General features: G+C 34.6%; 1 protein-coding gene across 6 annotated transcripts in view; it reads right to left on the reverse strand.

Annotated features, from left to right (window-relative positions):
* PIBF1 (progesterone immunomodulatory binding factor 1) overlaps nt 1–15,430 on the reverse strand; it is a 203,216-nt gene that overhangs the window by 86,800 nt on the left and 100,986 nt on the right. For all 6 annotated transcript variants that reach the window (XM_082434821.1, XM_082434820.1, XM_082434819.1 and 3 more), the window contains one exon: nt 2,636–2,801. In XM_082434821.1, the coding sequence (XP_082290947.1) occupies nt 2,636–2,801 (166 nt within the window). The remainder of the gene's footprint in view (nt 1–2,635; nt 2,802–15,430) is intronic.

Genomic DNA, 15,430 nt, shown 5'->3' on the forward strand with positions numbered 1-15,430 from the left:
AATAATAGAATGATAATACAAAATTATATAAAATTATATAGATAACACATATATAAAATGAATGAAAATACAAAATTATAGGTCAATAATTGCTTTAAAAAGAGACAAAAATATAAAGCCAGTGTCTTGAAAGCTTTTGGCAATTGATAATTAAGAAAAAATAGAACAAATTGTTCCCAAGTTATAAATCAGTGAGAATACTGGGTAAAAGCCACTGAAAAGTACGTAATTATAGCAATCTCTACCTTTCACAAAATTATTCCTCGCTGAATTCATTATAAATAACAATTGTCTAAGATACCTTCTACTACTTCAGAAAAATGGATTCAAACAATGGTACTAGATTAGCTTTCATCAAACCATTCACTCACTCACTAAATACTTATGAGCATCCACCATGAGTGAGGCGCTGTGTTAGGCATCAGTGACACAGTAATAAATAAACAGTCCTTGTCCTCTCAAAGATCCTAGTTTAACAAACGAGAAGCTGTAAAGAAACTCCCCTACAGCCTCAGTTTTATCAACCAAAGTTTTTAGAAACATATTTTTTTTTACAAAGTTGTTTTTCCATGTAAGACCTTTACACAAGAGAACACAATAATTATTAGTCACCTGCATCCACAGACCAAGTGGGTAGGTCTATGGGAAAGTGGTTTTCATACCACTTTCCCATAGACCTCCTAAAGTCGCAGCCTTTAGGAGGTTGAGAAATCAATTTAAACTGCAACCAGCTAAAAATAATAGAATAGAATGGTTTAGAGAACATCAGCGCTGTATGTTGTGAAGTACTGGTGAGTGAAATCTTTGTTTCAGTACAGAGAGAGTGGAAGTGCTTCTCTACCTTCCTAAATATAACCCCACCCCCCCATCCCAAACACATCCTCAAGCACAGCCATCCAATGTGAAAAGAAAAAGAAACTGCTAGGAATTATAAAATTAAACCATGAAAAATTCCAAAAGATGAATACAAAATCAGAGCTAATCTAAAATGTGTGGGAGAGTCAGCAGTAGCAGATTATGACTGCAGCAATTTCCCAAAGAAGGTACCTGAATAAGTTTTTTTTTTTAAATTTTATTTTATTTTATTTATGTATTTTTGTCTGTGTTGGGTCTTCGTTTCTGTGTAAGGGCTTTCTCTAGTTGCGGCAAGCGGGGGCCACTCTTCATTGCGGTGTGCAGGCCTTACACTATCGCAGCCTCTCTTGTTGCGGAGAACAGGCTCCAGACGCGCAGGCTCAGTAATTGTGGCTCACGGGCCCAGTTGCTCTGTGGCATGTGGGATCTTTCCAGACCAGGGCTCGAACCCGTGTCCCCTGCATTAGCAGGCAGATTCTCAACCACTGCGTCACCAGGGAAGCCCTGAATAAGTTTTAAATGCTGAACACTTCTTTGTTTAGAAGTAAGCATCGTCTACAATTTTTACTTACGTTTCTTTAAATATGTATTATTTAACATTGTTTTTATGTTTTTCCCTAAGGCTTTATTTTCTGAGACTCTCTTTTGTTAGTTTTACTTAACAGAGTACTTTTCAGAAATGAAATTTATGAAAGATTGTTATAATGAATACTTACATCATTAGCTAATTAATCATGTTAATATTACTGCACCTTTCTATGTTTTTAATTTTTATTTTTATTTTATTTATTTTTTAAAGATTTTATTGATGTGGACCATTTTTAAAGTCTTTATTGAATTTGTTACAATATTGCTTCTGTTTTACATTTCGGTTTGTTGGTCATGAGGCATGTGGGATCTTAGCTCCCCAACCAGGGATGGAACCCACACCCAGTGCACTGGAAGGCGAAGTCTTAACCACTGGACCGCCAGGGAAGTCCCATGCTTAGTTGCAGCACATGCGATCTTCAGTTGCGGCATGTGCGATCTTTAGTTGCGGCATGTGGGACCTAGTTCCCTGACCAGGGATCAAACCTGGGCCCCCTGCATTGGAAGCATGGAGTCTTAGCATGCACCACGAGGGAAGTCCCTCATTCAGTGTTATTATTTTTTAAATTTTTTTATTATTTTTAAAATAAATTTGTTTATTTTTGGCTGCATTGGGTCTTCGTTGCTGCACGTGGGCTTTTTCTAGTGGCGGGGAGCGGGGGCTACTCTTCATTGCTGTGCACGAGCTTCTCATTGCAGTGGCTTCTCTTGTTGTGGAGCACGGGCTCTAGGCGTGCGGGCTTCAGTAGTTGTGGCACGCGGGCTCAGTAGTTGTGGCTCACGGGCTTAGTTGCTCCACGGCATGTGGGATCTTCCCGGACCAGGGCTTGAACCCCTGTCCCCTGCATTGGCAGGAGGATTCTTAACCACTGCACCACCAGGGAAACCCTCCATTTTCTAGTTAAATGAGATTTACCATTTAAGGGTACTTTTGCCAGCATTTTAAAAACAACAAACAGACCTGTGGTAATTTGCATTTCTTTTCTTAGAAATGGTCCATTCCTTCTTTCCACCTCTTTATCTAAAAGAGGAAGGTATGTCCTCTTGATAAGAGATCTTTAAAACTTAAGGACACAGGCTCGTTCTCATACATAACACAAATATTATTTATAAAGCTCAATATGATATAGACCTTGTACTTAACGGAGCTTACAGTCTGTGTTAATTTTAAAAGAAAAGCTTGTATATGTACCTCCAATTTTTTCTGATATTTTTCACATTCCAACTGACACTGTGTGAGATTTCTTGCAGTCTCCTCTTGTAGAAGCTGAGCACGCTCACTTTCAAAAGATTTTATTTTACTTTGATGGAGAAATTCTGTTACTTTGCTTTCTGTACTAAGCTGTAGTTCTCTGTACCTGAAAGAAGAAAATTATAAAACACTAAAGAAATCTCGATCTATAGAAACATAAACATTACTTCTACTTTTTTTCTATATCCCCATATTATTATGCAGTTAATAACTTTTATTTATTCAGCAAAGCTTTTGTAAATAATTTAGAGAGGCATATGTATGGAAATATGCTAAGTCCAGGAAACAAAACATACCAATTAAACTTCCTCTACTCCTCCCTTATTTTCATTCCTTCCATCCAAAAATAGTTATTACCTGTCTATGATTATTATTATTTTGTAAGACATTTAAAATAAAAAATGGTAAGAACAAGTTTCAGTTATATTGCTTAAAATGACTTAATTTCCATATATTTCATAGGTCTTCATAAATCTATAGCATTGTTTCCAAACTTGCTATTTCATCTAAGTCTAAATAATATCAGATGGAGAAGAATGGCATGAAATATGCACATTAACCTGCATCTTCTTGAGATATTTGTAAAATAAATTAAGTTAGTAAATATATATATCTGAATATTACAAGAAAACACAATGTACAAATTACAAAGATAAATATAAAACGATAAGCAGTCTATTACAACACAGATAAACATTCTCTTCATTGCATAGGTATAGCTAGTAATGAAAACATTTCCATTTAACATATAAATCACTGCATATTATAGATTTGAAAATGCTTCAAGTTGACTGTGTTCTAACAGAAAGCAAACAAAGACATATTACACCTTTTCGGGGTGCTATTATGAACCCAGTATAATGCTAGATGTTCCTAAAATTCATTTTTTCAAATATTTATTGAGCTAGACACCATGCCAGGTAAATATGTATACAATGGAAGACAAAATATGTTTTCTTTTTTTTCTTCCCCCTTAAAGAACTTAGTTTTCGGGAGTTCCCTGGTGGTCTAGTGGTTAGGATTGGCACTTTCACTGCTGTGGCCCAGGGTTCAGTCCCTGTTCCGCGAACTGAGACCCTGGTTGGGGAACTGAGATCCCACAAGCTGCGTGGTGTGGCAAAAAAAAAAAAAAAAAAAAAAGAACTTAGTTTTCTGGGGAAGAGAGGCAAATATATATGAAAATTCAATAGAATATGGTAAATGCTTCAATAAGGTAATCCCTAGGTTCGAAGGGAACCTACAGGAAGAAGACTTAACTCAGTTTGTGCAGGTGTGTGTTTGTGTGTGCGCAGCAGGAGGAGGTACAGGGTGGAAAGTGCTCTAGGAAGTAGAAACAAGAGTATGTGCAGGGCGGGAAGCAGAGAGCACAGTCTGTTTTATTCACGGTACCTCATTTAATCCTTACAACACCTCTAGTAGGTATTCTGCAGATGAAGAACCAGAGGTTCAGAGATTGATTAATTTCTTTAAACAGGAAGAAGGTGCTCGTAAATTTCAGGTGGGGTCTCAAATTCAGCTATGCTTGAGTCTACAGGAATGATCTTTCCACTATTACATAGTATTCTTCACTGACATTTCTGAGTTCAGATAAACTTTCAAATGTGTTTTAAAGGTCATTTCACTCTTGTAAGTGACAACAACATTCAAAGTATAACCAGAGAAAACAGGCATTAGATACTTGCTACAGGCTGCTTCACTCTTAGTACTCTTATCTTTAGTAAAAGCATCTCACAATCAGATTGGTGGAAGTTCCATTCAAGCATATTGCTACACATTATTTAATTCATACCAAGGCTTTAAGGTGAATGTCAGCTTGTGTCTTTAACTTTCTGGAAAGTCCAGGCATTAATTTTATGTATATATAAAAGAACAGCTAGGTCATATGGTCACTCCAGTTTTAACTTTTTGAGGAACTGCCAACTGCTTTTCAATGTGGTTGCACATTCTCACCAGCAATTACGAGGGTGGCAAGTTCTCCACATCCTTATCAAAACTTACCATTGTCTCTTTGATGATAGCCATCATCATGGATGTGAAGTAGTAAAAAATTATTTTACTCAAAAATTTATTAATTCAACAATTTACTGACATGAAAATGCCCTGTGCTCCCTGGGATAAACTGTCTTATAAATATAAATGCATAAAACGTATGTGAAATCCATACCTATTTGTATGTTAAACTGTGAGACACACTAGACTTCATTACTGAAATAAATTCTTGATAAGTCATTTGGAATGTGATATTTATCTTTAAAAGAATTTGTCTCGAAAAAATTAAACTGCAAAGTTTGCCTTTTTCTGGATTGAGGACATTGTGGTTAATTCTGAGGTCAATGCTAACTCCAAACAGGAAATGAAAGACTTAGCTTTTAGATTTCACCTGCTCTTCTTATTCGTTATATGGCACCTGAAAGTTACTTTTAGCACTATTATTCTTCCCCTATACTGAACAGTTACGTAGTTCTCTCCTAGAAATTTGAGGATACTAAGTTTAATAAAATGACACTTCTATGAACCAAATGATAATTCTTTTTTTTTAACCAGATATACTTATTTTATATATTTTTTATACAGCAGGTTATTAGTTATCTATTTTATACATATCAGTGTATATATGTCAATCCCAATCTCCCAATTCATCCCACCACCACCACCCCCCTCAAATGATAATTCTAAACGACTCATCTATTCTCATGTTGTTTACACAGTAAAAGAAAATCTGCCTCAAATCATTCTGACTTTGTAATAATAGTTACTCTTTTAATTTAAGTTGAACTGTGAAAATGCTGAGGAAACATCAGAGCTGCAAAAGCAGTTCCAGAGTGAGGAACAGACGACAAGGGTACAGGCTGACAATCTCAGGTAACTTCCTCCTACTTGTTTTGCTAATATAACCTGTCACATTTTACTTTGTTGACTCAGACTTCTCATTTTATCCTCTTAATGTGAACATCTTATTTGAACTAAGTCAGTATTATTCACATGTTAACAAGTTTATGTTTGACATCCTAACTCAGCATAGTAACCTTAAGAGGTTACATTTCTTACAAAGTTAAAGTATAATCAGAATCTCCAACTATTGTTAGCCCAGGCCCCCAATTTGACTAGCTGAGTCTTTACGCTAGCTGGGTTTTTAGTTTTCATATGACTTTCTCATAAATCACATACTACTTTAAAAATAGTAATATAAGGACCTAGAATGAACTGTTTTCGCTCTTAAGGAATATTCACTGCAACGTACTTTGGGCTGGACAAACAAGGAGAATTTTACCTGTTAAAAGGTGAAAATCGGCAATTAGACAGGAAACAACAGAGATGTTAACTCATAAGAAATGCTCTCAGCTATGGTGAATTAAACTCCAAGCTGCATGGCATATTCTGCAGTGCTGAGAAATAACTGCAGGAGAGATTTCAACATGGAATTCTGTTCTCAGAAATGGGAGAGCTCACTTGAACAAAAGCACCAGATAAAACACTAAATAACAATAGGTTTTCATAACAATATTTACATCAGCAATCTTTACATATATACGATGGTGAAGTTTGCTCATTACACTCTGATGTATTAAGCCAAGCAATGCATGTTTATTCCCATCTCTATCAACAAGATTATCACTGGTAAGAAAGTCAAAGACTCCTATAATTATTCATTTTAGTTTTTATTGCAATGAGAAACAACAACTGATCTTTGAATTTTATCCACAAAATGTTCATGGCTTCCCCAATATTAAAACTGGATATGGGACTTCCCTGGTAGTCCAGTGGTTAAGACTCCACGCTTCCGCTGTAGGGGGCACGGGTTCGATCCCTGGTCGGGGAACTAAGATCCTGCATCCTGCATGCGGCATGGCATGGCCAAAATAAATAAATAAAATTTTAAAAAATAAATAAATAAAAAATAAAACTGGATATTTATTCTGAACCGAATTATCTAATCTCATTTCCTAGATAGACTTTCTAAGGCAAAATACCCCAAAATATTGTATTAAGTGGTGAGGTTACTATAATCACCAGGACCAGTAAGTGGTCCTTCCATTAAGAAATTCTGAGAGCTGGTCCAGTTTAGAAGTAAGGCAGTGAAGCAGCTGAGGCAAGGCATTTGTCTATGTTCAGGACAACTATGGATAGATAAAGAGCACAGGAAATAACACCTGCACAAGGAAGATTGGTAAAAAGAAGTTAAGCAAAGTTAACAGGATTTCCAGTTACAGGCAAGGGTTCAGGGAAGGATTTTAGTAGTTAGGCATCAGTTAGATTAAGTTTTGAAAGGGACTCTGGGTCAATATAGAGAAAATACTTGTGGGGTTTAAAAGAATACATGGGAGCAGGTAGTCATGGCTGGACCACTAAATCCTTTGTGTTGGGGAGGATAATTTAATTCTAAATTCCACAAGCAAATGGGGCATACGCTGTCGATAAACTTTCTACATGTATTAAAAAAAAAAAAAATTGCTTTGAAACAGAAATGGGCCTGAGACTCCAGATAGGGATTTCGCTGTGGGAAACTGGAGTTGACAAGGGCAGAAGCTGCCATCTCTAGGCAACTGAGAATCTATCTTGCTTACATGAGTGGGACACCAATCCCATTTTATTTTGGTGTTTCGGGCTCCTCTTTCTCCTTATTCTTTTAATAAGGCTTCACTGAGTTGATGTTCAATTCCCTTTGAATTATTCATTTTAACTAATCCACACCTTGACCACTCTTTGTCCCTGCTATTTCTAATTCTCAGGGGATAAAACTCATTTCCATTCTATTTACAGAGAATTTCGGTTGTGTTTCTGAACCTGTTCTGCATGTATTACTAGCCCTGTACCACATGCTGAAAATGCTTCTGGATGAGTCAGAGAGATAGTTAACCAAACCCTAAGATCCACTTATGCCAATTAAGAACTGAGGGGGAAAGAACGAAAACAAGACACAAAAACCTGTTTGTTTGGATTTTCTGCTTCTATGAACTGAGGAAAAGCTAATCATCTTAGGTTAAAGATACTAAACCACTGATTTTTCAATTATCCCTAAAGATTTGTTTTGCTCTCAATAGTATCTATCTGTATATCTATATTTATAGATCTATATCTAATCTTACGTTAACTGGTATTCTATCAACTACATATTTAAAGCATAACGAGTATGAAGTACAAGACACTTAATACTTTTTACAAAAGTACACTTTTTATTTCCTCTTTCATATCTGCTGTTTTATATAGGACTAACTTTCCATTAACCAGAATATTCCTTTCTTTCTTTTTTTTTCTTGTTTCTTTTCTTTTCTTTTTGTGGCCATGCTGCACGGCATGAGGGATCTTAGTTCTCCGAACAGGGATCGAACCCGTACCCCCTGCAATGGAAGTGTGGAGTCTTAACCACTGGATCACCAGGGAAGTCCCAACCAGAATATTTCATTCCTCAACATCTAATTCATTTAAAAATATTTATTGTGCGCCTAAATGTGCCAGGTACTATTAGGTACCAGAGAACCACAAATAGCATCACTACTCTTTAAGGAACTCACATTGTAATGATGCTAAGGCAAACAAACGTAAGGTGATAAGCTAATAAATTCTAATAATAATAATAAAGTAGAGTGAGGGTAGAGAGAATAATAGAGATATTAGTGGTGGTGTTAGTTTAAAGAGGTTGGGCAGGGAAGGCATCTCTCTGTTAAAAGGTGATATTTGAGCAAAGGATTTAATAAAACCTATATTTTAGAACTAAAATAAGTGATTAATAAATATTTACTGGCCATGTAAAGATTATATGTATTATATAAGATTTACATAATAAAGACTTTTTCATTTTAAAGAGATACAATGTTAAACATATGAAGGCAATACGAGTCCTTCACACTGATTTGAAACTTGGTATCTTAAACCAGCAGTTAAAATTACCTACCCAAACTATACTAATGGATTTACTAGAGAGTCTAATCTATATGAACTGTAACTAGAACGAAGAGGACTGAATTTTTAACAAATGCATTGGTGACATCAGGATGAATGCTACTATTTCACAGGACTGGGAAATAGACACTTATTTGAACAAACAATTCGATCACTGTTTAAGAAATGCTTTGAATTCATTTTTATTCTGAAGTAATTCATAAGCCACCTAAGAAATGTTCTTTCATCATTTATAGTGTGTCTTTTTGAAAATGGCTTTAAAATTTTTGTCTTCATTATACAAATAATACATTTATTATAGAATTTTAGAAAATACAGAAAATAGAAGAAAATGTCAACTGTAAGCTCATAATGATAATTGCTGTTAATATTTTTATATATCTCCTTCTCTGCACAAGTAAATATTTTCAAGTTTTTATTTTTAATTCTGTAATTTATCACATCCATTCTTAGGGAAAAAACTTCAAATATTACAAGTAAAGATTAAAGATCTCCTATTTATCACTTTTCTGTGCATCCTCATTGTGGTTTTTCTTTTCTTTTTTTCAAACAATACATGTGTATTATACACAGAAGGATATATCAGTCTGCTTTTTCATTTTTTAAAAAGTGGCTCATGTCACATACACTCTGTAAATTTTTTTCACCTAAGAATATGTTTTGGGATCCATCCGTGTCTCTACTTCATTCTTTCCATTTGCTACACAGTAGATCACAATGTGGACATAATCATTTAATTCTAAAATTCATTTATTTTATCCTAAACTGATGAACATTTAGATTGTTTCCAATTTTTAATTATACACAGTGCTTCAAAGGCCACCCTAAATAATGCCTCCAGTTCACGAGCGAATGTTTCTCTAAGAAAGATCATCATGAAGTAGAATTGCTGAATCAAAAGATTTTAAATTTTAAGAGATACTGCCCAATTTCCCTCCCAAGTGGCAATATCAATTAAAAAAGGTACCAGAAGTGTATGAAATATGGTTTCTCTACTTCCTCACCAATATTTGATATTATCATATATAAACATGTTTGCTATACACATTACATATGTAAATCATATCTTCATATAGAATTCGCTATCCTTTCCCCCCCGATATAACTTAAAAATCTTCCTATGCTTTATTTTTTTAATACACAGAGTGTAAGATGGGAATTTTATCAAATAAAACTATGGAAGTGCAAAAAAAAAAAAAATCTTCCTATGCTATTAAACCCCTTTTATAAATATTATTTTTATTGGCCACATAATTTTCCATTCTTTAATATTCCTCTATTGTCAGATATTTAGCCTCTCCCCAATTTCTTACTTCATTGTTCATACCAAATAGTCGTACCCAGTTTATTCTTTACTCTGAGCAAAGTATGAATTTCCAGAAACAAAATACATCTTTGAAGGAAGAAGGCTCTTACAATTAAAGGCTGCTCCAAGGACTGTGCTATAAAAAGTAACCATACTGAGCAATGCCAGGATAGTTGGGAAAAGTATATGAGGCCCAAATGTGCCTACTTTGTGGAGGATATTATTGTTTGGATCCATATATCCTGATGTGTTTCTTTAAAAAAATATAAACTTGACTCATTACTTATGTACATATTTAGACATGTATCACGGATATATCTAAAATCACATAAGGACATTTACAGATATCTAAAAAGAAAAGTACATTTGGGAGAAATGATATTACTGTAGGTAAAGGTATCTGGGAGATGGGAGGGTGGAAATAAAGTTACTCTTTTTACATTATGTGGTTTTTTTTTTTTTTTTTTTTTTTAATTAATTAATTTATTTATTTATGGCTGTGTTGGGTCTTCGTTTCTGTACGAGGGCTTTCTCTAATGGTGGCAAGTGGGGGCCACTCTTCATTGCGGTGCGCGGGCCTCTCACCATCGCGGCCTCTCTTGTTGCGGAGCACAGGCTCCAGACGCGCAGGCTCAGTAATTGTGGCTCACGGGCCCAGTTGGTCCGCGGCATGTGGGATCTTCCCAGACCAGGGCTCGAACCCGTGTCCCCTGCATTGGCAGGCAGATTCTCAACCACTGCGCCACCAGGGAAGCCCCTACATTATGTGGTTTGACTTAAAAGTAATTTTGCTAAAGGCAACTCAAAAATTTTTGATATGGGCAATTAAAAAATGTAAACTTAAGCACCTTCCATTTAAATAATTTTGGCTGACATATATTTTACTTCTCAAAATAAAAGTATTTATTAGCCAAGTAAGGGATGAAGTACTTATCACTACATCATCACTGTCCAGTAAAGTTAAATCTTTGGTTGGTTAAGTTTTTTAATATCCTGAAAACACCTGAAAGATCTCTGAAGCCAGAAATAAGTACTCCTGCTCTACCAGACCTAATCTACAACTTCTAATCCGTTACTTTAAAAAAGCAAACAAAACAAAATCCCAAATTAAAAAAACACAATTTTATGTAGTTTTACATATTTCAAATTAATGCACATTTATATACAAATTTATATTTATATAAATTAATACCAGAACTTACAATTGAATTTTGAAAGGAGGATTTGTGAAAATTTCTACAGGTATTTCTTTAAAAACAACTTTTCATATCATTATATCTTTAATATTTAAATATATAGTTATATTCTTCAATTATATGAATTTATATATCAGTTAGAAGGGGGGAGTAGGTCAGAATCTCCTATTATTCGGATTACATACCAATTTACTATACTGTTAATATGCCCTCCCAGTGGGAAGTGTTTGTTTTCTAATCGAGAATTGCTGTATGTAATGAGAGAAATTTACTGATAGGACCACGTTGCCCATGTGAAAGCTTTGAAGGTAGAAAACATGTTTAGAACAATTAATATATATTAGAGAATATATCTGAAATTGCTTTCTTTTCATTGACATTGAAATGGAAAGTGTTATTTTAAAGATTTTACTTTTATACATTATTGCTATCTAGTGTTCTACCAACTGTTTTTATTTTTTTTGTCATCTCGATATTACAAAATTTTAAAATATATACTTAGATACTGAATCCAAACTATTTTCAGTGAAAATTAGAAGAGCAATGACTGCAGTTTAAAGATATACGTATAACATTATAGAGAAACAGAATTCTAGTAACTCTGGTCTTTCCATTTCAAGTGTGAAATTTTCAAAACTGAAAAAGGAGGCAGAAAAAACTTATAAAACAACCATCAATGTTGCAACAATGATTACTACAGGACATGAGGAAGGAATTTAAAAGGCGTTTGGGTATCTGCCCAAATGTTTCTGCCATTTAGATGACTTCTTCAACGAGTCCACTTCTCAGCTGTAATACTACATCTGTCATTTTTGGCTTACAAACTAATTCTTAAATGAATGTGAGAGATCTTTTTTTTGCTGAGTTAAAAACGCTGAGTATGTTTAACAACTGTACCATGGATTTATAAGAATTTCAAGCATGCATTTAGAGTAATTCAATGCATCTATCATATCATGATCAAATAAAATATGTAATGTCATTAATAAACAATATGTAGTAATATTTGGCTGTCTATAAAGGCAAAAAATTGATACCAGGTATGTGAAGATAAAAGTAAGTACTTAAGTGAAACAAATATAATGAAAGGAATGTAGCCTTAAAATAAATCAAAGCATGCATGAGATAAAATTAGAGTAAAATATTTTATAACAGTGTTTGAATGGGGAGCTGTTTTCTCTTTGGTGGCAACATGACAACACTTAAAATTCAACTTGAATCATCCTCTGAACCAAGAGTATTTATTATATCAGTGCATCAGAGTACTCAAAACTATTTCATGCTGCTTTCAATACAGACCCTAGAGCATTAGGCTACATTAAAGAAAAAGATCAGAATATTATAAAGCTGAATCTAAAAAAAGTCATTAAGTTTGCTGTATATACTTTCCTCTCAACTTTGTTGTGAGCCCAAAACTGCTCTAAAAAAAATGAAGTCTTAAAAAAAAGTCATACGAAAATACACTTTGGGGGGGGATGCTTTTATGAAGAATAGTGTCAAGTATGAACAGTAGCAGAATGTAAGCTAATCATGGTTTTGTTCTATTTTTCCAGAAGATATAGTGCAAAGAAAGGATATCAACTTACTACAGCTAACACACAAAGTACTGTATAAGGCAAAAAGGAATATAAAGGTCATTTATTTAGACTAACTTCCTATTAACAGGCAAAAACTACAAACCTTAACTTATATAAATGTGTTTTGAAAATAGACTAAAGAATTCCATGTGAACTCTCAGAAAATTCCTGAATAGGGATCTAGAAACCAGAGTCCTGGGTCTTCAAAATCATATAGTTTGATAGGAGAACTGGATCACTAGGAAGACTTTTCTATTTTCTAAGGGTGAGGATGACTCCTTAGCTTGATTCCATCTGCCCAATCAGGGATGACCTCAGAACCACTTGTGGTACTTGTAAGAATTCTAGATGCCGCGGTTCCACCTTAGACCTCCTGCATCAAAATCTCTGAGGATAGACTTGGGAATATTGAGTTCTAGTTGACTAAATGAGCAAATATAAGTGAAATGCTCACAACAGTGCCTTGTACAATTAAAAGTTATTCAAGTGCAAGAATCTTCTTTAATGTATCTCTGGAGTCTTAGGATCTAGTGTATCACCTGGTATATAAGAAGCTCTTAATGACTCTTTACTGAATGAATAAACAGAGTCATATTAACCATTTTGGGTGTTATAAAACTGAAATTACTAAGTAGGTTCAAGCCAGGGTAGAAAACACTAAAGTATCATAAACTAATCTGATGAGGGACAGTCTTTTCTGAAGCGTGACAAAACCAGTGAATTAAGATGATTATTTCCAGGTTTGGGTGTCAGTGTAAGATAAAAACAAATCACAGGGAATGAAGGAAAAAGAAACCAAAATGATAGGATAGGTGTGAATGAGCTACAAGAAAGATTAAAGTTTCTAAAAATGTAGTTTACCTAATGGCTAAGGTGGTAGGATGGAGATGTGACAACATTCAAAAAACATTTAAAAAACAGACATACAAACAAGGAGCAAAGTTAGTGTGACACAATAGCGTGATATATCTAAATTCTGTAAGGAGTTAAAGTTGTTGCAAAATGTACACACAATTTAAAAAATATAAGTGCAACTCACTAGCCTGAATGTCTCTCATGAAGGCATGTAAAACAGAAATGAAGAAGAAAAACATAACATAATAATGAGACGAACTAAGTCACTCTTTTAGGTCTACTTCCTCGTCTCTAAATTTCTCTCATTAGACTTAATGGACTAAATAGCTGCTTATTAGTTTTTCTATACGATACTTTCTTGGGATTTTCAAACAACTAGATAGATAAGACAATATTATGTCAGCACAGTTAACATATCATGTTATTATCATACTTTTTATTTTCTACAGTCGTTTGTCAAATGAGAAAGCTTATAAAATTTCAGAAAATGTCTGCATACCTAGGTATTTATTTAACTGTCTATTTATGGCTACAAATGCATCAGGATAAAAATGAAATAATAAAGTATCTAATATAATCAAAGATAATAAGTATTAATTGAATGAAAATAATTAAACATTTAAAAATCTCACATTAGTACTTTCAAGAAATGCTTTCTCTCCTTAAATATTTTCTGGAGCCTCACCTCTCCCCCTATACTTTTCCTATACATACCCTTCCATCCCAGTAACTGTTTGTTGCTTCTCGTGCTCCTCCTTCCTAGGCTGGGGGAAAGTTGGCACTTTCATTATGGCCCACCGCCTCTTCCTTTTCTCTCACTTGCTATTCTAACCGAGACCCAAAGCAGTAGGAGGCTTTGGGTCTTGGTTAGAATAGCAAGTGAGAGAGAGGTTTGTGATCAAAAGTCAGAGATGAACTCTATAGGATTTTACTATGAGGAAACTTGAACTGGCACGACTCCTGTCAGCATGTGTACAAACCAATACAAAGGAAAGGAGCCCAACGTTTTAGTGCCTTATGTTTATATTTGCTATTCATGTATATATATGCTTTTCACTTAATCATCTCTAAAATTCTAACACAGAGTTTCAGATTATTCTCTTTTCAGAGATAAAGAAACTGAGACTTAGAAAAGTTAGTAACTCGCCCAAGTAAGTAACAAAGCTGGAATTTGCACCCAGGCCTGCCTCAAATTTCTGGGCTCTTCCCCTATAACAACCTGTATCCAAGAGAGAAAAAAATTTTTAAATAAAAATAAAGTATGTACCAAAAAGACATACACAAACTCCAGCAATACACTGTTGGGAGGTAAGTGTGGACAGACACAATGAAAGAAGGAAGACAGCAGAGGCAAAGGGCATGACTGAAAGGTGAAAAAAGAAGATGAAACAGGCCAGGGCTGTCCACGAAAAGAATCAAACACACAATGACTCCCCATGGGGAGAGTAAACCTGGGTTTAGGTGTGGGGTTTAAGGAGGTTCAGGTCATAGAAGGTGTTATAGATGTCCTAGAAAGAAATCTAGAGGAAAAAAGTTATTCCTGTTGCTTTGGACAAAGTTGGCTCTGTGTCCCACCAATACCTACAGTATGGGTGTCAATATAAGATAAGGCCTTTCCCTCAAATGATTCAGAAGGCAAAAAGGTGTCACTTTTTCTTTGAGTTTTTATAAAATCCTTCCCATTGAGTATTCTCTCAATAACTTTATTTTGAAATATAAGACACTGTGTAGGGAGGACACATTGGCTTGCGAAGATCATAATCAATGCAAATTTTGATGCTAATATTGTTCTCTTAAAGGAATCAATAAATATGGAAGCTAAGATACTTAACACATATAATAATTATTTCTGGGATGCAGCATCACAACTACACCAAAAGCAGGTGTTAAAGATTATCTT

This window comes from Balaenoptera physalus (genome assembly GCF_965194825.1).
Source record: "Balaenoptera physalus genome assembly, chromosome: 18".
In the NCBI taxonomy this organism is placed as follows: domain Eukaryota; kingdom Metazoa; phylum Chordata; class Mammalia; order Artiodactyla; family Balaenopteridae; genus Balaenoptera; species Balaenoptera physalus.